The sequence below is a fragment of the Streptopelia decaocto genome (genome assembly GCF_964273445.1).
Source record: "Streptopelia decaocto genome assembly, chromosome: 4".
NCBI classification, from domain to species: Eukaryota; Metazoa; Chordata; class Aves; order Columbiformes; family Columbidae; genus Streptopelia; species Streptopelia decaocto.
The window spans coordinates 74,020,964-74,043,125 of record NC_138658.1 but is presented as its reverse complement, the minus strand read 5'-3'; the positions used below and the strand labels follow the sequence as shown (position 1 = coordinate 74,043,125).

At 37.3% G+C, this 22,162-nt stretch overlaps 1 protein-coding gene across 1 annotated transcript in view; it reads left to right on the top strand.

Moving 5' to 3' along the window:
* The window catches only part of CTNNA2 (catenin alpha 2), a 490,369-nt gene that overhangs the window by 352,841 nt on the left and 115,366 nt on the right, over nucleotides 1-22,162 (top strand). Inside the window, exon 8 of the mRNA XM_082051003.1 lies at nucleotides 18,404-18,484. Within this exon, the coding sequence (XP_081907129.1) occupies nucleotides 18,404-18,484 (81 nt within the window). The remainder of the gene's footprint in view (nucleotides 1-18,403; nucleotides 18,485-22,162) is intronic.

Sequence of the window (22,162 nt, the reverse complement as noted above, 5' to 3'; positions counted from 1 at the left end):
TCAAAAACTTATTGGCAGGCATAGGAGATTAGATGCGATCACGAATTCTCGTCCCAGAAACTGAAAATGGGTCTATATTCATGAACGTGCTATAGAATAGGCTGATATAAATCCAGTTAGGTTATTAGGTTTTATTTCCAAAGGGAAGAAAAATGGTCACATTTAATGCTGTAGATTCAAGGTTTACAAAAATAGCCAGTTATTATAATGCTTCTCTTTTCTTAGAAGAATAAAAAAAAGCAGAAGTGATAGCAAAACCAGTTAAGTCAATATAATTCAAAAGTCAATTTAGTTCACAAATCATAAGGATACCAAACCAAAACATTTTGTGATATTCCATATTCAAAACAAAATATTTTTCCAGACCAGTGTTTGCTGTGCTACAGCATTTCACTGCAGATATTTAGTGAATTAATAGTGAATTAATTTAATGGCTTTTAGATACCTTCTTGATACACAGAATCACAGAATGTCAGGGATTGGAAGGGACCTGGAAAGCTCATCCAGTGCAATCCCCCCATGGAGCAGGAACACCCAGATGAGGTTACACAGGAAGGTGTCCAGGGGGGTTTCAATGTCTGCAGAGAAGGAGACTCCACAACCACCCTTGGCAGCCTGTTCCAGCTTCTGCCATGCTCACTGAGAAGAAGTTTCTTCTCAAATTTAAGTGGAACTTTTTGTGTTCCAGTTTGTACCCATTAGTCCTTGTCCTGTCACTGGTTGTCACTGAGAAGAGCCTGGCTCCATCCTCCTGACACTCACCCTTTATATATCTGTAAACATGAATGAGTCACCCCCCAGTCTCCTCTTCTCCAGCTCCAGAGCCCCAGCTCCCTCAGCCTTTCCTCACACAGGAGATGCTCCACTCCCTTCAGCACCTTTGTTGCCCTGCACTGGACTCTCTCCAGCAGTTCCCTGTCCTTCTGGAACTGAGGGACCCAGAACTGGACACAATATTCCAGGTGTGGTCTCCCCAGGGCAGAGTAGAGGGACAGAAGAACCTCTCTGACCTACTGACCACCCCCTTCTAATCCACCCCAGGTACCACTGGCCTTCCTGGCCACAAGGGCCCGGTGCTGGCTCATGGTCATCCTGCTGTCCACCAGGACTCCCAGGTCCTTTTCCCCAGTTCAGTCCAACATCACTGCAGCTCAGCTCTCCCCCATCACTCCTGGGAAGCATGGCGATCAATGGAGAACAAATCCCATATTAATGCCAACTTGAACAATAACATTTTGCTTATAGGAACATTCTCTCTGATAATTCAAAAGAAAAAGCTCTGCTCTGCCATGCTTACAATCTTAAATACGATGTTTTCTGCAGCTAAATTGTGGTTTTATAAGAAACTGTTGAAATACCCAGCAACATTTTTAGACTACTACATTAATCTGTGTTAATTTTGCAAACAACATATTTTAGCTGTATAAACAACTGAGCAACAAATGAGGCTCATCTATCGTATGCACATTAGCAGAGTTCCTGTGGAAAAATTAAGATCTGATCATATAATTGAGGAGCGTAAAATAACATGTGGAGAAAAAAAGGGGAAATTCTAGTTGAACAGGCAGCTGTGATACTAATATTTTATTTTCAAGTGTCTGGTTCTGCAATTTGAAAAAGATTTTGCATAAAAAAGAAGTGGCAGTTGAAATAAGATATTTAACATAGTGCCTGATATTGGACATTACCTGTCCCAGCAGTGAAATTATTATATATAACAATCAAGAAATCCTGGCTATTTTGAATTTTGATTTATTTTGATTGTGTGAAGGTAAAAATATAGTGAATTTGAATGATAAAATCATAATACACACACACAAATGCATAAATATGTATCATCCAGATTTATTTTTGTCTTGTTAAAATTTGAAGTTACATGGAATATTTGAAATGGCTTTCTGAGGCAGCAGCTCATTCTTCTGTGTCTTGTTGCAATTTGTTTCTGATGTAAAAAACATGTATATTTGGAGGGCAGAATGATATTGGAAATAGAGAATTTTACTAGGAGATGGTATTTGTTGTAATAAACTACTCTGGAATTTATCAGTCAAAATTAGTGCTGGCATAGGCAGCCATTCTGCTAGCCTCATTTATCCAGAATTTCTACTCTTTAAGTATAGCAGATGATTGATGGACATTCTCATCCTGATTTAGGAACTTATCCGAGAGATGAAATTTTATCCTTGAGTATACAAATATCTGTAAATGTGTGCGCACGCTTGTGTGTTTAAGGCAGTTTTGTAAGGAAAAAAAATTGTACTAAAGAGAAGCGCATTAAATATTAATTTTTAAAACACACTCTCTTTTGTTTTGTATGAGCATGTGACATTAGAAAAACAGGCTCATCAGAAATGTTTATAGGTACCATGTGTGATGTTGTCATGGGTTTCAGGTTGTCCGCTCCCCATCTTGTCCGGGTATATCAGGGCTACATCCATCGGTGGGTAAACGTGATGGCCAGAATAACCGTCCTGCTATAGTATTGTTACCTTTGCCTAATTTTCTTACATTATGGAGAAGCTTCCAAAATCACTTGGCATTGGCCATCACTTAGCCCTAAGTACAGACTAACCCCACCTTACAATTACTGTATTAGAAAGTATACAAATTTCTAAAATTATTAAAAATATCAAATTAAAGTGTTACAATATTACATTATTAAATGCTAAAGTATTAGCAATTTTAAATTATAAAATAAAATTTCAAAGCTCTGCATTGAAAATAGATGTTCTGTTGAGGTCCCTTCCAATCCCTAACATTCTGTGATTCTGTGAAATTATTGTGTTCTATCCATTCATCTTCTGGAGGTAACACTTTCTGATCCCAGAGAACAAGGTATTAACATATAGATATTTCAGCAGAGAAGAGCACTTTTGATATATTTAGAGGCTTGTTCTGCATCTTTCCAGAATACTTTGCAACACTGACTTGTTAAATGCTTTCCTGTGGCCAACCCCGGTCAACCCATCTGTGTTATGTGAAGTTCTTCTGAAGGTCAAACCTCCAAACCAGTTTTAGGACCAAGGCCAAAATGAGTTTCCACTTTGTAGATACGCTTTTGCTCTTTCTACTGAACGGGTCACTAAATGGCTCTGCGTGTGTTCCGAAATTTTGCCCTCACAGAGTCTAAATCTGATATCCATATGATATTTAATCTGACAAAATATAACCATTTCTGATCTTTTTGAATTGAATCTCTTATGAATATGAAGAAAAGAAAACAAAAGTCTGAATTGCCTTTGTTGAAAAAGCTTATTAAGGGAAGATATTTTCTTTAAATTGTGCTCATCAGTCATTAAACCCAGACTCATACTCTCTTATTTAATCTCTACTACCTCTTGGTTTTGATCTGGGAGATGAACTCTGCATAAATATTTTAATGTATGTGTAATTATCCCTTCAATGGACAGCCATTTTAGCCAGCTAGTATACACAATTCGTTACTACCAATTTGTGTCACCTTTTGTCTTAGAGAAAGCTCTTTTTTGATTCTTATGTGGTTTTCCACTTTCTTTTCAGTCCCTGCAACTTTTAGTAACAGTTTTCAAAGAAAAACCACAACAAGTAAAACAATAGGAGAAAAAATCATATTTTCTTCCTGTGAAATAGCCTGTTGTTATGCATCTAGGTATTAATTAATTGCAAGAATCCCCTCTGTTCTCTCAGAAGCATCAAAAAGGTATTTTCGTAACCCATGCTGCGATCACAACTTTTCTATTAAAATGACCTTTTACTACTGGTTTTCAAGACTGAGGAACAGAATGGGTGTGAACTTGCAAAACACACTTAAAGGCAAGTTGTGTTCTGCATTATCTCACAAATTAAATCTTAACTGAGGTGTAACTCTTAACACACCCAAAAATGCTGGTCTTTAACATGGGGAATCACATTTCCATCATGCGCTCCCTAAATGGGGATCATTAGCCAAATACGTTTATAATTTACTGGGCATTTCCTGAGAGCTCATGAAAATCTATAAGATTGTTCCAGAGACATGAGTGCGGTACACAAGTTTTCACAAGTTGAGTCTTTACACTTCTCTCCCACATAAAAGATTGTTAGAAAATAAAGTTCTCATTCTTGCTCTTGCTCCTGCAAGATAAAGAAAATGTAAAAAATAAAGACTGTTCACTTTTGACTAGAGAGGTAATATGCATCATGGTCCTACTTTAAGATGAGATGCTTCCTACCCATTTCACACTTTAGAAATAATCGCTTAACACAGTGCAGCCTATTTTATTCACAGTAACTTTTTCTCGGTAATTTACTTAGTAGTTTTGAAGTGAAAAGCATCATGCGGTGTGGAAAGCCACAGAGCTTCTCCTGCTGGGCTTTAGTTTATATTTTTTAAATTTCTTTAGGCGTTTGATCATCATGGAATTGACTCACCCTTAATGCTAATTGCCATACTAAAGAAAGCTTAGCTAAAATATAGTCTATTAGAGGCAGAACTGGACTGGGAATTGGAAGTATGGTCTAGTTCCCATAGACTGTGGATTCAGTTGTTATCTTGTTGATGTACATCTTGACCATGCGTAACATGTAGATTCTCTACAATTGTTCCTGTTTTACTGGAATAATTGATTTTTATAGGAAACGTTTATCCAATTCTCACTTTATAGACAAAGCCAGGGAAATGTATAGGGTATTGCATATAGGTGATGAGTGTGGAACGCTACATTGTGTTACTACTGAAATTGCTATTGAAGTCACTGCAGAGCCAACTTAGTGAATTATTAGAATGATACTATTTAAAATAGTTTATATCCTTATATATTAAAAACAGGTTTAATTTGGAATGTCAAAGTTAAAATTATATAGGAGGGAAAGAAGAAAACCAGATGTAGAGGTCAGTTGGCACTTTTACCACTTGCAATTATTTTCTGTATGTGTCTGTCATTAAAAGGTATTCCGAACAGCTGTAGGTGTTTGTGGATAACATTTAACAGTCCTTAATTTGTAATGAGACTTGTAAACTACCACATTTGTCTTGGTAAAAACCACAAACTCTTCCCCAGTAGAAAATCTCCTGTAGTGAATTACGTGGTGCAACCTCAGATTGGTAATTCACCTCCAAAGCCAATGCCAATTGATAATACAGGCATATCCAGGATAATTTAAGAATTTGACTTCCACAGACTTCCACCCCTTTTGAAAACATACACACTTGTCTCATTGGATGAATTTTCAAAAGCATCTAAATAACTAAGCAGGATATAAATAACTTTGGAGCTGACAAACCAAATCCAAGCAAATTTTAATGTTCTTTGGATGACTGGTCTCCCTTTGGCACCTTTGAAGGCTTGTTCAGTTTCATTTATGAACATCAGAATGAAGGTGGTGCCAATTAGCATCTGTTTCAAAGTTATTTCAGGTCTTGCACTGGAACCACAGGTTTCAGTCTGTTGTGATTTCATTCAACATTCTTTATTTCTCTTTTTCCACTTAATTTCCTACAAGAAGTCTTTGTGGCAATCTGCTAAAAGAACTATCTTGCTTTTAACCCTTTGTAATATTCTGGGAGTTGTAGTTGTGACAGAAGATGAAAATATATTAAAGAAATTTGAATAATAGAATAATAATAATAATTATTATTATTATTATTATTATTATTATTATTATTATTATTATTATTATTATTATTATTATTATTATTATTATTGGCTAAGCAGAGTGTAAATAGTATAGTGGTTTTGTATTGCGTATTCATATCCTATCTTTCATTTCCATTAGCTATTAGATATGCTCCAATGGCACTTACCTTAACAGTTTCTATGCCATCATTATCAACATAACAGGGTTAACTCTTCATATTGCACATTCACAGTAATAGCTCTTTTTGGAGGCATTTATGTGGATGTACAGAGCTATTCATTCAATTACCTTGTGAACCAGGTAGGGATGGTCAAATTAATTACTGTCTCATTAATATAGAAGATAAAGGGTCAAATCTAATTAAAGACCTCGGAGTCTATAAGCTTTGAATTACAAGAAGAACATTTTAAGTGATTTTTTTTGCTGTGGGGTACCAGGACCTCAGCTATGCATTGTGACTCTTGAAGAACTGAAGTCACCTCAATCTGGGAGATTAACTGTGTTGGGCATCGTCTGGGCTCCAGTGCCATCTGCATCTTAAAAAGCAAGTTAGGGCTGGAAGAAGGCTTTTTCCAGCTCATGGTCTATCCTGGGAATGGGTATTGAGAGTTATTTCTTTGAAAAGTCTAAGTGAGGTTCCTTTGTATTTAAATCACCCAGAGGTCATTCTACCAACTGTATTATTTTTTAAATAGTTGAGTATCACTCAGGTAATGAGAGGCCTCATCTAATTCCCTGTTGTGGGGATTCAAGAATCCTTATTTCCTCTCTACCTCCAGGCTGGGTGTATATTAATATTTTTACCGATCCTGCTGAAATGGAGCTGTGGTGCAGCTTGGGACCAAAGGGTCAGAGAGATTTGAGGAACCGACCCTGTCCTATCCCACCTGGGGACACCAGACAGGGCTTTGGGGACAGGTTTGCATTGGTTTGTCCTTTTGAATCCATCAGACTTGCACCTCTGCCCTCTGCCTTTGGGGTGGAGAAGAAGTCATCCCTTCCTTTCCTTGCCCCCATTTCATCCACTGAATCCAAGTCATCTCTTTGATGATTGCAAAAATATCACTTATATTTAGTGGAAATTTGGAGTGTCTGCAAAAAGTGAATGTTCAAATCGTTCAGTGGAAATAATGGTAAAACTCCTGCTGACTTGAGAGGGAGCACTGAGAGGCTTTGTAAATGCACCAGGTACTGTTTTAGTAAAGGTCTTTATGCATTTACGTTTTTTTTCTGAGAACAGAAGAAAAGCCAAAAAAGATTCTGCTATCTACACGGAGAAATAAGGACTCTAATCAGTTTATAGATTTAAAGCATTATTCTATGCCTAATTAGTTTGTAATAACATTTACAAAGGGTTGGGGCTTTTTTTTTTTTTTTTTCTGTAAAAAGACTTGATGAAAATGTCATAGAGTTACTTTCAACAGGCCTTGGCTTCAGATATCCCACATGGTCATTCTTTTATTTTGTGGTGGCTTTTACACTAATGCCCTGTAATTGTGTTTCCCTTCCTCTGATTAAACTGACAAGCAATTTGAATGGATGTCACTTAGCGCATTGATCTGAAGTGGCGACAGAAACAGACCATGGCTTTGCTCTGTAAAAATAGAAGGATGCTTGGGATTTAAAGGAGGATGCTTGAATGTCTGCTTGGGGTTTAAATAGTTCTATTATTTTTATTTTGTTTTGTTTTATTCCATCACCAATGCCTCATGGTTGTGATGTCCTACAAAGGAATGCGTGGACACAAAGAAGCCAGTACTCGAAGTGAATGATTAATTACAGTAATGAGGATTAAGTTATTTTCTTTTCCAGGGTTTCCTCTCTCTCCCTTCATTAAAAATGGTAACTCAAACTACAGTATGTGTTCAATTAAACCTCATGTGCATAGTTTGCTTACAGGTCAGACTGAAAAATCTTGCTGCCAGACACATGTCATAGTAGTGATGAATTTGAAAAAGCTTTTAATTCTCTGTTATAAGTACAAATACTGGGTTAGCATTGACTTCCAGCTGCATACATTGATGAACAGATTTTTGGTAGGAAATAAAATCTCATTTCCTTGTGGATCATCCAAGCAGTATAAGCACGATGCAGTTAAAAAGAAAGAAATGCAGATATAATATTTCATATATATCTCATTAAGAGATCAATTATGTAGTGACGAATGCAACCAGCTAGTTGAAATACAATTTTTCAGCGATGTTTGATGATCAAAGCACTGCAAGCACAGTCAAGACAATCCTACAGACAGGCCAGATTTGGGGGTGTTGAACTCTAAGCTTATATAACCATCTTTATGCCATTAAGAACAATTCTACATCTAAACAGAATGGTGTATTTGGAACTCAAATGTGTTCATTAAAAATGTTCATTTAATACCTGTAAAGGTTGTGATGTCTTTGTTGTACTTCCAACAGTCACTTCATTTGTCAGAGATGTCTGTTTGTTTAAAAAGCCCCTTCACACTACACAAGTCGACCCAATGGTCAAATACTGTCATCAATTGGAGCCTTTTCTTAAATATGTAAACAAATAGGAAAGTCATTTCTTGCAACCAAATAACATTATGTACTTTTCCCATTCTACTTAAGAGCAATGCCTGAAAAATACTGAAAGCATGTTTTCTAGGGATGCTTAGATGTCTGTGTTTAATTCGGTGAATAACACTCATTATTGTCAAGCCAACTAGGAAGAGTTTGGCTACAAGTGCTTTCTAGTAAATGAGTCGTAAAACTGAGGCCAGTGGTCATACCAGGCACCCATATCACTTCCATTAAGAGTTCTAACAAGTATGACCACTAATCTGTAGCAGAGACATAAAAAAGATTTACTCAATAGATTTTCTGAATTTAGATGCCTGTGATATTATTCATTACTTATTGTAAGGTGTCCTGAACTTCTCTACCACTCCTATTTTCATAGTTGCTGGTATAAACATTTTAACAGATTAAATCTTAATGGAAAATATGATAGAATGTTTTATTAATAACTATTTCATTAGTTAGTAACATTAATTATTATGCTTGTAATGATAGAATAAACTTTTCTCAAGACCTTATATTAAAGTGGGTAAATTTTACCACTTTATTTGCCTAGTCCTTCACTATGGGCTTCCCATAGTTGAAGAGAAATTAAAAAATCTGCATTATCTCCTTTTCCTCCAGTTATTTTAGATTAAGATAAACCATCCAGAAGTGATTTAAAAGCATATTGCAATTTACAGCTGAAAAGCAGTTGGTGGTTAAATGAGGAGATTGTAGTGGGCCGTTTGCAAATGGATAGCTGTGGAAAAATTAGAATAATCTCAGATTCTGGGGTAAACATTTCTGACCTTCTAAATGGAAGTATCTGCAAGATTTCATTGAACTGATGAGTGGGGAGATTGTCAGCAGGTGTAAATTAGCGTGGCTTTAGTGAAGCTGATGGTTTTGTAACAGTTTACACCATTCACATTTCTGTCCTCTACAATTCTGGTTTTTTATACGCATTTAAGTGTAACAGCATCGATTATGTGTACTGACATCTTCTGAATAGAAATGTGCAGTTTATTCTATGAAAACCCTGATGTTTTTTCCCTTTGAGTCCTGTGACGTCCAGTGCAAAGGAAAAAACTATCTTTAATTAAAAAATACTCTGCAGATCAGTGTTCTAATACGAATTGTTAAAACCAGAAAGGAGTGAAGAGAAGCTTCAGAGGCATCAGTTCTCAAGGACATTAGGACAAAAATCTGGATCAGAAGTACACTGGGATGCTAACACTTGTATCACCTGCATTTGCAGTGATATAGATCACATTACACATGAATCGGAGTGGTTTATTCAAGACTTATCAGAAAACCTGGCTCAGGTTGTCAGTCTTAGCTCTCCAACTGCATTTCCTTGTTTTCTTCTATTATCAACAAACTCCGTTTCCAAATTAGGCTGGTGTTGTCACATGTCTTTATCTGAGAAAGCTCAGATTAGAGAAATCCAGCTATAACTGGGTTTTTTTTGTTGTTGTTTTCAGCATTAGGTTGTGATGTCTTGGTGACCAGCGACTGTCTCTTGCAATCACACCTATAATTACAAAGATAAGAAACAGTTTTTACGCAGCATTGTCCCAAGGCCATTGGTAGTGATGCCCAAAATATTAAAGTGGTGTATGAGTGTTTTAAGGGTTTTGAAGGATGAAAATGAGCGTTGAGAAACAAGATTGTTAAGATCCAATGCCTAATCTAAGATTTATGAAGTTTATCTCTTTTAGACAGTGGGAAGAAAGTGAATTATTTACAGGACCTCAAAATATCATGACCTGAAAGTACAGGAAGCTCTTTTGGGGAAGCTTGTTTGTAGCCTTTATGGTGCTAATATTTTTTAATTCTCTGGAAGAAAATAATCCAAAACACACAGAATTTGTCCAAGGTGCTGTCTCTAGCCTGGTCTTTAGGAGGGCTACAATCTTTATAGTTATTAAGAAGGTGTTTTATCTCATAAAAATTAGCTGTTTAATAATTGATCATCTAGTACCACAAAACCCCCATCCACTGTCAGTGGAGAGAAGCCACCTCGTGTGGTGATATATGTCCCATATCAAAATAAATCTGTAAGACAGATTGGTGCTCTAAAAATGTGTGTTACTATGTATTGAACACAGAAGTATAGAAGTAGTAAGATAACTAGATTTTATTCAATATTTCTAGATGATAAAATTATATTAGGTGGTCGTACCCTGAAAACTATGGCTGTTTTATTGAATGGCAGTGCACTGTATTATGGTCTGAATTTAATTAAATGACACAACTCTTAAATGATGGCAGGATATTCTTTCTATTAGGAAGAACTTCTACTAGGTGCACAATGTGTATGGTTTACCTACTGAAATCTCAATGAGATTTATATGTTACACTTGCCTTGTGATTTAGTAAAGTCCCACCAGTTGTCCGTTCTGCATTTGTGGTACCTCAGTATGCTGTTAAATCCAGTCTTGGCTAGTAGCTGTTATAGAAGAGAAGGACTGTATCCTCACCACAGTGATCTTGGAAACTATAGTTCAAAAATTCACAGAAATATTCAATGTATTTCCATAAATGTAAAGAAAGAAACAAAAACAACAAATTGCTGCCTCGTTCTCAAGAATGAAAAAGTTCTCAATTTTTGGTAACCTCTAACATGCCATTATAAATATAAAATCTTCAGGCAATCCTCTTGATTGTTTGGTTTTGTTTTGGGGAAGTTTAGATGCCAGTACGTGATTATGGGTAAATATCAGTTAATAGTAGCAGCTGCCACTTGGGAACTAATAAGATCGAGCCCTGATTGTAAATCATCTTTGAAATCAAACTGCTGTCATTGATAATGTTTATTGCTAAAAGACAAGAAGTAGTTACTAGAGTGAGTTATGCAAAACAAGAAAAGCAATAGCCACTAACCAGCCAAAGTAAAACACATACAAGTTGTCCCTCTGGTGAGAAGATAAAAGAATAAACCACACATGTTTGATATTAAATACGCAGTTTAAATCACCAGTTCACCACTTGAAGGCATTTAGAGCGCTTAAAAACATACATAAAAGAGAAAAAGAGTCTTCTGCAACCGTTTACACCTTCAGTTTTCATAATTTCTTGATTTCGTTACATATTTAGTTTTAATTGTCTGCAGATTTAGATAAAAATTGCTTGGATCCAGGCCATGTTCAAGATTTGTGCACCTGAGCTATTGATATCATGTCCAGCTTATGGTTCATTTATATCTTATTGGCTTTATTTACTGTCTGGGATTGCAGGGATGTGGCTTACCCAGTTTTCTGCATAGTTGCGATTATTTATGCTACACTGGAACCAATTACACTCGCTGTGATCTGGTCACAAATTTGTAAGGTAATTAAAAGCTGCTGAAAGCAATTGTTTTGTTTTAGGAGAACTTCTTGTCTGTAACACACATTTATGAGCAGGTTATTTAGTGAATGGCATTCTAGAACTGAGTAATATTGTGGAAGCACTGTGAAGAAAGCCTATAATTCAGTGTTTTATTGCGAAGTGGCACAATACATACCAGGATTTTCCTGTCTTGCCCTTCCTGTGTTCTGACTGAAGCTTTTTCCTTCACAACTGCATAAAGAAAAGCTGAAAGACCCAAATAGAAAAAGGATATCTAAGCAATCTGTTTCTCCCTCGTATATACAAAATTATCTTCTTCTTCTTTTTTTTTCTTTTTCCTTAAGAAAAAAGTGATTGACTAAGAGGAAAAGGAAACACAAGTTTTCATTCCATATGAGGTGATTCTCTAGATCTAGTCACTCAGAATAAATGCTAAAAAAAAGCCAAAATTGTCTGCAGGAATAAACATAAAGAAGGGATAAAATTGCTAAGTTGAGTACAACAGTAATTTGTGTTCACACCATGTTCCTAAGAGCTTTCCTCACCATACCATTTTATTTTATCCATTGAGGGACCACATAGATTCAAAATATGTTTTCCTGAGCCATCTCTTTAGCTAATAGTTAGAATTTTCAGCTTCCAATGAAATTTCGTCTCTGTTCACTTCTGCTAGAGTATGTAGTTTAGCCTTTTTTTGACCCAAAATTAGTCTTCTTAACCTGTCAGGAGGAGACTATATATTGGTATGTTTAAACCTAATTTTCTGGTTAAAAGCACTGATGCGGCTTATGTCTGTTGTTCAAAATGTTTTTCCTCTTAGTACTAAGCTTCTCTTCATCACTTTTTAAGGGGCTGTTGAACATGAGCATAGTTTTTAAAGAGTGATGTTGTCCAACATTTAAAATAAAATATTAGGACAGATATATTTTTGAGCCGCTATTTACACCTTAATAAAACATTGTGTTATCGAAGTTCCAAATAAACTGTAAATAATAGAACCATCTACCTAGGGGATGATGAAAATATAAAAGTATATCAAGGTTTGGAGGCTTTTGGATCAATAGATAATCTTTCCACCTGTCTCCTAGAGGCTAAATTACCTGATTAATGGCAGTGAAGATGTCTTGGACATGCAACATCTAATATGTTAGGAGACTGAGCTCTCCCAGGTATTCTGGCTTATATCTACAGCAGCAGATAAGACAGGGCAAGGGGTAGAAGCACTGGTCCCAACATTTCTTACACAGTTTTAGGCTGTTACTGTAATTATTATTATTATTGGTAAATTGGATGACTGAGCTTCTAAATTATACATCTAAAGACAAAGGACAATAGTTCTCTCTAACATCTCTCATTTAATTGTCATGCACGTTGAATCCTTGTCTATGATGTTATCTTGTAGGTCTGCAGTTGCTGTACTTTTTGTGGTTTGTTTGGCACTCCATCCCCTTCTTTAATAGGCTACTATTGTCAGCCATGTTCATCTGACATTGCATATATATATATATATTTTTTTTTTTTTTTAAATATGCTCAAAATAGGGGGTTTGCATCTCACACAACTGTAAGTAAACCAAACTTGTAAATACAAGGATATTCATTACCATACTGAAACTCTTCTCCCAAGTAGCAAGTGATAGGACAAGAAGAAATGGCCTCAAGTTGTGCCAGGGGAGGTTTATATGTGTTCAGTCAGGAGATTAAGATCTGGTGGCAATTACAGAGACATGGTGGGACAGCTGACATGACTGGAATGTAGTCATGTATGTCTATGTCCTTCTCAGGAAAGACAGGCCAGCCAGGCGAGGTGGTGGAGTTGCTTTTTACGTGAGAGAGCAACTACAATGTACTGAGTACTGTCCAGGCACGGATGAGGGGTGAGTTGAGAGTCTATGGGTGAGAATTTTAACTTCCTTGATGCTTGCTGGAAGGACATCTCGGCCAGCCAGCCCCAGTCTAGGAAGTTCCTCCAGTGCATTGACGATAACTTTCTGATGCAAAAGGTGGAGGAGCCGACTAGGAGAGGTGCGCTGCTGGACCTCATCCTCACCAACAAGGAGGGTCTGGTTGAAGCGCTAAAGGTCGAGGACTGCCTGGGTTGCGGCAACCACAAAATGGTGAAGTTCAGAATCTCCTGTGGCAGGAACAGGATAGCAAGCAGACTTCAGCAGGGCAAACTTTGGCCTTTTCAAGAAATTGCTGGGGGAAATCCCATGGGCAAGACTGCTTGAAGGTAAAGGGGCCCAAGATAGTTGGTTAGTGTTCAGGGACTGTTTCTGCCAGGCACAAGATCAGAGCATCCTGACACATAGGAAGTCAAGGAAGGGAGCCAGGAGACCTGTGTGGTTAAACAGGGAACTGCTGGGTGTGCTCAAGTGGAAGAGGAGAGTTCATAGATCGTGGAAGGAAGGGCTGGCCACTTGGGGAAAATATAACTCCGTTGTAAGAGCGTGTAGGGAGGCAAACAGGAAAGCTAAGGCCTCCTTAGAATTAAACCTGGAGAGAGGGGTCAAGGACAACAGGAAGAGCTTTTTCAAATATGTGGCAGATAAAACTAACACCAGAGGCAATGCAGGCCCACTGATGAATGAGGTGGGTGCCCTGGTGACAGAAGATACAGAGAAGGCAGAGTTACTGAACGCTTCTTTGTCTCTGTCTCCACTGTCCTGAGGATCCCGCACCGCTGAGGCCCCAGAGGCAGTCAGGACAATGGACGAGTTTGTCTTGGTTGATGAGGACTGGGTTAGGGAGCAGTTAGGCAACCTGGACATCCATAAATCCATGGGTCCACATGGGATGCACCCATGGGTGCACTCTTGATTCCGTGATATTTTCAAAGGGTTAGAAAAGAGTCTCCAGTTACGTACCTCATGCTGATCAAAACAATTCTGTAATGAGCAAGTTGTGGGATATAAATATCCTTAATAGTTGTGAAAAATGTTTTGGGGGATTTTTGTTTTGCTTCAGCAGTACAAACTGTGAACAGCTCATGAAAAGAAGGAAGGGAGGGAGAGAAAAAAGTCTTTTTTCAAAAGGAAAAATGGCACTAAGTCTTAGCACAGATCATTCTAGCAGATGCTGAAATTTCTTACCATCTTTAAGTGCTTTTTGTTATTATTTTATTTATCTTCCTAACTGAATGAAGATCCCGGTCTAAGTGTTTACCATGATATTATTCATTTTTAACTGTGAAGCTTTTTGCACTTTGCTTAATATAAGAAAGGTGACGTTTGTGTTCTGTATTTGTTCTATTGTTCAAGTAATATTGTTGGCAGTGGTTGTGACTGTTGGCATTTTCTAGAGTAAAAATATGAGACCGTGATTTCTTCCACCATCTGGACAGGTGGCAAATGAGTCTTAAAAATTCTTGAAGAATGTATTCAGAGAGCTGGATTTTATATTACCTGATCTGGGAGGGAGACTGCAGCCTTGGGTGAGAACTGCATTGGAAAACCCATTCCTGACTTGGGGGACTCTGCAGACAGCACAGCCCCTGGTTGAGAGCCCATGGAATTCATCTCAACCTGATCAACTGAGATTCAATCCAACAGGCAGGGAAAAGCTTTAGGGAAATTAGGATGGGAGTAACAAAGGTTGAGGGAATAAGTTGAAAATATCATGGTTAAAAACAGTATTCAACTGCTGGTCACTAGGAATCAGAGACCTGATTAATATATTCTTCAGGAGCTAAGTTCTCCTCATTACACCAGGAAGAGATGTAATTATGTCCACAGGAACACTGAATACCAATATTTTGGCACTCAGGGAATTCTGTGCATTTCTCCTTTTTCTCCTTTTAACCCAATGCCAGCAGCAATTTTTACTTCCTTTTCATCCTATTTCTAAGGTATCTTTCTCCTCTTTACAGAAAAAGATTAACAGAGAAGTGCTATAAGGCACAATACCAAAAATGTATGTTGTTTTGTTTTTTTTTTTTCAGAAACACAGGAAACCACTAAATTCCTTTCTATCCCTTCTAGGAATGAAGGCCAAAAAAATTATCACAGAGCAACATTAATACAAGAGTATTTAAGGACTTAAATAAATAAACTTTAATAAATTTATATTTTCAGCACATGGCAGATGGTGTTTGACAGACCTGCCTGGAGCTATGTAACATCACATGCCACGCTATTTATTTGTCAATAATGTGATTTACTAAACAAATTTCTCCTTCTTTGAAATCATGCAGTGAGGAAAGGGTTTTGTATCCAGATGAAAAGGCAGTAGTCATTTTATCACAGGTGAAGAACACTTAAAATTCCTGGATAACTAAAAACTGTGCAGAACATACAAAATGTCTCTGACTTCATCTGTATTTGTATATGTTAATAAAATATTGCCGCTGAGAGAGCTCAAGGGGATCTCTGTCCACTTGATATCCCAGCAGGGAGGTTTTCGGGAAGCGATACAGAACAGGCCTTACTCTATTTTGGAAGGAGAAGGGGTTGGCCAGATGGATGTCAACAGTTTGTGTTGTGTGGCCTAGGGGTCACAGAAGGATCCCCAGTTGTCTTGCATTTCACAATAGGATGTACCTTAAGGGCCACTGTTTATTTAATTTAAAACTAGACTAAAAAAGTTACAGGATAAATTTGAAGAGAGGCTTAGGAGAGGTGTTAGGTACAGACTACTACAAACCTAGTCTCATTTTCCTCCTATGAGCAATATAAACCACTCAGGTTAGGAATCTAAATTACAAACTTTTAAAGCAATATAAAAATATCTACATTTTTCACATGACCCTTTAAGGAATTTCAGGAGCCTTTGCTCCTAAATGGTACAGTTTGCCAAAAACCTAATTTATTCAGTGTCATTGTGTCCTGTAGCTGACAACCCTGCAATTCCCAAGTTCTCATTCAGGACAATGTTCTGACCCCTTAAATAGATGCCAAGCAGTAAGTGCTTGATCTCCCACATTGGAGGGGAAAACAAAATAACATCTGCCCTGCATGAGATCAGTGAAGAAGAATTGTTATCTTCTTGTTTTGCTTGAGAGCTGTAAAATACCATCCCAATGTAGCCTTAAGTGTCAATATTGATTATTCACATTGTGTTAATATTCACTATAATTTGCACAGTTTAGCAAATTATTCCCTGGTTTTATGGAAGCAAAAAAGGTTTTCTTTGCCCCAGCAAAAAATGTCTTCAAACATTTGGTGTGGTTATGTATCTGTCTAAGCCAATACGTTAAAGCTTAAACAATGAGAAGGAAGAGAGTAATTTAAACAATATTACAGAAATTGAATTATTTGACTGGGAAAACAAAGCATCCCAGAACACTAATGTCACCAACGATACGTGGTTCAGCCAGTACACAGCTGGAATAATTAAAAACTTTCTTAAAAAATAGCTTTGTAGTTTAAGAGACTAGGAACCTGGCTGAGACCAGCTCCGCTGGCACTCCACATTGCGTCATTTCAACAGGTAGGAGCATCTTCCTGTACCAAACTTATTAGCTTCACTTTACTGGAGAAATTGCAGCTTGAAAAACTATAGATTGTGTACACAAATGCCAGCTGCTCTCTTGGACAAAATATCAGGAACTGAATTCAGGGCATCTACCACTAAAAACATGTGCTGAAATTGCTTAAGCTAAAGAGCTGTAGTTCTTTAGCTGGGGACCAGAAGAAGTCAGGGAAAGGATGAACACAAGAAAAATGAGATAAAAATATCAGCAGGTTACACAGATGCTTCCTCTTGTATCACAGCAAATACTTTCTCTCTATTTCCTGGTGTGAATTTGTGTTCTTTGTGAAAACCTAAGAGGTAAATGTAATGTTTTACATTAAAGTCTCATGGTGCTTGATATTTTTGTGGTTGAATTTCTAATAAAAAAAAAATAATGGGTTTTGCAGACATCTAAACGGTCATAGATGCATTGGCCTCATATCATAATTAGAATTACAGACAATAGTAGAAAGCAGGCGTTCCCTCAAATGAATGCTTAAAGCAGATAACTGGAACACACGCCACTTACCAACGTGGCCGTGTAGAGCTGATAATAGCACTGTGCATTTGAGGGTTCATTATTGAAAGGGAATGTTTCATCCCCATCCTACTCCAAAAGTGACTTCTCAGTAGTTCCCAGAAACATATGCTATTAGGCTCAGCTGCAAATAGAAAATCCCTCTTAAGCATATGCAAGAAACAATTCAAAATAGGAGTGCTTGAAAACAGTGTTGGGAAGGAAAAAGTGCGGCCAGAAAGAATGGAAGATCGTTTTGATTCCTGATGAAAAGCTACCAAACAGAGTTCAATGTGATGAGAGATGTGACAAATCTTTAGAGAAGCAGATTTCTCTTAAGAGAAAGGTAGTACAGCTGACAAATTCGCTTAATGTTTTTTTTTTTTTGTAGCATTGAACATACAAAAAATTCTTTTTCATTGGTTATAAGCCACAAAAAGCTTTTTCCCCCCTTTTTAATCTTCATGAGGGTTTTTGCTTTGAGACTTCCTGCAGGAAAGTGTTTTAAGTGGAATTCATCTTTATACTGCACCTAATGTCTGCCAATATGATTCTTGTTACAGGCATAGGGACCATTTTCCTCCTGTCCTCAAGCTGTGTTGCTGCTTATTATCATGTTTAACGTTCCCACTGCCTGGCAGGATGGAGATTAGAAACTCTTAATATTCGTTTTATAGTGAAAGGTCTTGCCAGATTTTTGGAGTATAAGCTATAATATATGCACATTATTTATTGGTGCAAAAGTTCTGAAGTCGCCAGTGAGTCACCTTAATCTTTCTTCTTATCTTTTTAGGATTGCTTTAAAATAATCTAGTATGTCCTCACACGTAAACATGTTAAAATAAACATTACAGTGGAAATAACAACTTGATGGAAGCAAACAAAAAAGATATGCACAGATTTCCTTTGATAAATCAGTACTTTTTTTAAAAAAGTCTATATTTTCTGGACTATTTTTCTCTAACTCCAACATTCATTCTTAACAGACTGGAAGGAAAGAGAAGGGGGACCCACTCAACATCGCTATTGACAAGATGACCAAGAAAACACGAGACCTTCGAAGACAGGTAATCTATGCTTTTTATAACGCTTCTTGATTTTCAAAGGAAGCCATTGCTTTTCACCTTCAGATTGGTTTTGCGGCTTGTAGAGGCATAAAGAATATGTGTCCTTATTTAGATATGACACTACATTACACATGGCATTAAGCAAAGGAGGAGTATTTACTGAGCCAAAAATGGGAGACTGAAGCATATTCCAAGTGTAACTCTCAATGGTCTTAATATGTGGGAGGGTAGGCAGATCGGCCAGACGTTCACTGCCTTTGCAGCCCAGCAACCACAGTCATAAAAACACTGGCATATGTGCGTATTTGTATTTATTTGAATGCTCTAATTGAAATAACAGGAATGATGAGCAGATTATGAAAAAGTTTATAAGAGCGGAACGTTTGCAAAGAAAACTTCTAAGGTTTGGTGTTTAAGAAAGATCCTATGAAGATATGGAGAAGGCTAATAAAGAACAGGTTGGCCAGAGAGGTGGTGGATGCCCCATCCCTGGAGACATCCCAGGCCAGGCTGGACGGGGCTCTGAGCAACCTGAGCTGGTGAAGATGTCCCTGCTCATGGCAGGGGTGGCACTGGATGAGCTTTGAATGTCCCTTCAACTCAAACCATTATATGATCCTACGAATAACTGTAGAGCACAGTTTAAACTGTAAAGATCAACTTTCTTATATTACATTTATCGTTGTGTTTGGTAATAAATCTGAAAGATTTCTTCAAAAAGCTTGAGATGGAAAAGAATATAAGGGAGATGGGTAAACAAAAGGTTTATCTTTACTCTTTTAAAGTTAAGGCATGAGGATTGCCTCTTTTTACCTCTTTTTTCTGCTTCTGGTATGATCCCAATTTTGTATTTTCTGTAAAAAAAATATTTTAAAAAAATCTGCAATTAAAAAAATTATTCAAAATTATTCAAAGTCCACAAATCTACAAGACTAACCAAGGACTTAAATATAGCTTCAAATACCTATTTGCAATGTGATAGTTTCAGAGTGGCCCCTACAGACGTTTTGAAATCAGTGCTCTACACTGCTAAAACTCAGTTCATTTCATCTCTTCCTTTAAGTCTCAGCAAATGTGTTTGAGGATCATATTCTCAGAGCTTATTTCTCCAAATAAAAAAAAATAAATAAATATTGCAGTGGACTTAGAGATAGTATGAATCATTGAGTGTCCTGTACAAACCTCCCATCACATCTGTTGATCAGCTAATGACAGAAGAAAGATCTTCATTGTTCTGACCTCCTAATTTCTGGGATCCCAGGTTCTGCAGTGGAGCTTGTACCATGTGTTGCCTCCCACCTCTGTTCTTCTTGCTTGAAGGAAGTAGCAGACTAACACGAGTTGCTGTTCTATGTGAGGTTCTCAGCAGTTGCCTGAATTACTCATCTCTAAAGCCAAATTTACTCCGAAACGTGATATAAAAGTGGCACCTTTCTTAATAAACTGTCTGCTTCTCATGTAGATTCAGCCCCATGGGTGTTAAATTCAACCTCAGAAAGGTTGGAACTCTGTATGTGGGTAAAGTGAAGCGCATATATAAATATTTTCCTGCTTGGAGATGAAGCTTTTAATATAGTTTCTGATATTTATGAAGGTTAATCATGTAGGTATAATGTTTATTAAATTTTGGCAGTTGCTAGTAAACTAATCAAGATTAGATCATAATTGTGCTAGGTTTTGCATGGCATAGAGGAAGATGGAGTCTCTGCTTTCAACAATGTATGTTCCGACTATACATCATTATGCTTTGGAAGCATAATCAGTGTTCTGCTTCATCACATGTATAATCAACAGGATACATGTGTGTGTCTACCAAGACCTGCCTATACACCCTCTGCTAAATTTCAGAAGATGAGGATATCCCTGAGGGCTTAGTTTAACGGCTGGGAAGAGGAGCTTGAAAATTAAGAAGAAAGGAACCACAGCTGAGATTGCAGTTTTATACCATTTCAGTCTGTTTCGGGGTAAATTGAAAGTTGGTTAACTTTCAATACCATAATGCCTTTTGGTTTTAATGAATAGCTTTTAAAGCAGCCTTGCTTGTCAGATTTATGAAGCTTAATGTTACCACAGTAAAACTGGACAACCTACAAAATATGTTTTGGTAATGAAAAAGGTACATATATTTCATTTGGTAGGGAGGCTCCCTTGCAAGACTTCAGTAGTCAGCCATCTAAGACTGATTTTTCTTTCTCTGCCCAGGTTACTTAGCTTTTAATTTCTGAGATTTTATTTCATTATCTACAGAACGGACGTGAAATGATTGTGGTTGGGATACAGGGTGCTAAAATTCCATCTCACAATTTACACTCACATCAATATTTCCTATTCTGATGGGATTGCATCTTTTATCCTCATCATTTAAACTCTTCTGGGCATTGGAAAACTATTACGGAGATCTAATTATGTCTTAATATAAACTGCCTGTGAGAACATCAACCTAAGCCAGACTGCACAAGTTGCTGGAGGCAGACAAGTCTCACCAACCCATAGCTTACCGCTGCCATTTCTTACTTGATTGTGAACAATGTGGGAAAAAAAGCATAGAATTCTGTGTCTGATAAGAAGTGTTGCCAATTGGCAGGATTTGGGGTCTTCCCCACTGGCACACAAGTCTGTTGTTAAAAAGAAAACAAAAATAAAGAAAAAAAAACGGAAGAAAAAAAACATCTTTCATTATGTAGTACAGCAAGCTAGAGCAGCAGCAGGGTGCTTGTTGATGCTGGTTATTTTGTTTGCTTGTTTGCATAGGGAAAAAAAATAATGCTAACCTATAGTTTCAATACTACCACTGATCATAAAGCAACATGCACATGTGCTGTTACAACCACTGCAACCTTAGGGTGACATTGAAACAAAGATAAGCACGAAGGACACACCAAAGTGTTTGGCTGACACACACACTGGATGCCTGGTGAGGACCAACACGCTCTATAGATCATTTGGAGTTGTCCGGGGAGGGCACCAGCTGTTCTGCTGTCACCACCCCTGGTGTCCCACCTGTCAGTGCTGTTATCTCCTGCTGCCATCGGCTCTTCTCCTTGGGTCCTGCTCCGGTTGAGCTTGTTCGCTCTGTATGAACCCATTGATTTCCCCGCAAGGTAGAATAACCAAACCCATTAGTTTTCTCTTAACGAGCAGATATCTGTACTGCTATTAATTTTAAACAGAGCAGCCTGTCCACAGTATTCTATGCAGTAGATTGAAATGAAGTAATTCTTCATTTTTGTCCATTCAAGCCAGACTAACACTTTGTATGCCTCCAAGTGGAAGGAACTGTAAAGAAATAGGAAGACTTTTTACCAGCGATTCTCAGTTTATCCTGGAAATGATGCTCTCATCTACCTGTTAAGGAGAATTCATCCACCTCCTGCAGAATTAGCTTTATGTCATTAATGTAGCTAGGTAGAAATACTTTATGAAATTAATACTTTACAGAAATTTTTCCTATCAGAAGTTATCCAGAAATTTAATTTGGAAAACTAAAAGAAAACCCGGTGGTGTTGAAAAGTCACTTTTGCATTTTTTCAGTAGTTTTGAACTTTCATTTTGAAAGTCGGCAGATTATTTTAGCTTAGCATTGCAAGTAGAAATATATATGTGTAAATAAATATTGGAAAATAAAAACACAATTTCAGAATTTTCAGGAAAGTTGTACATTGTTTTAAGATGATTTAA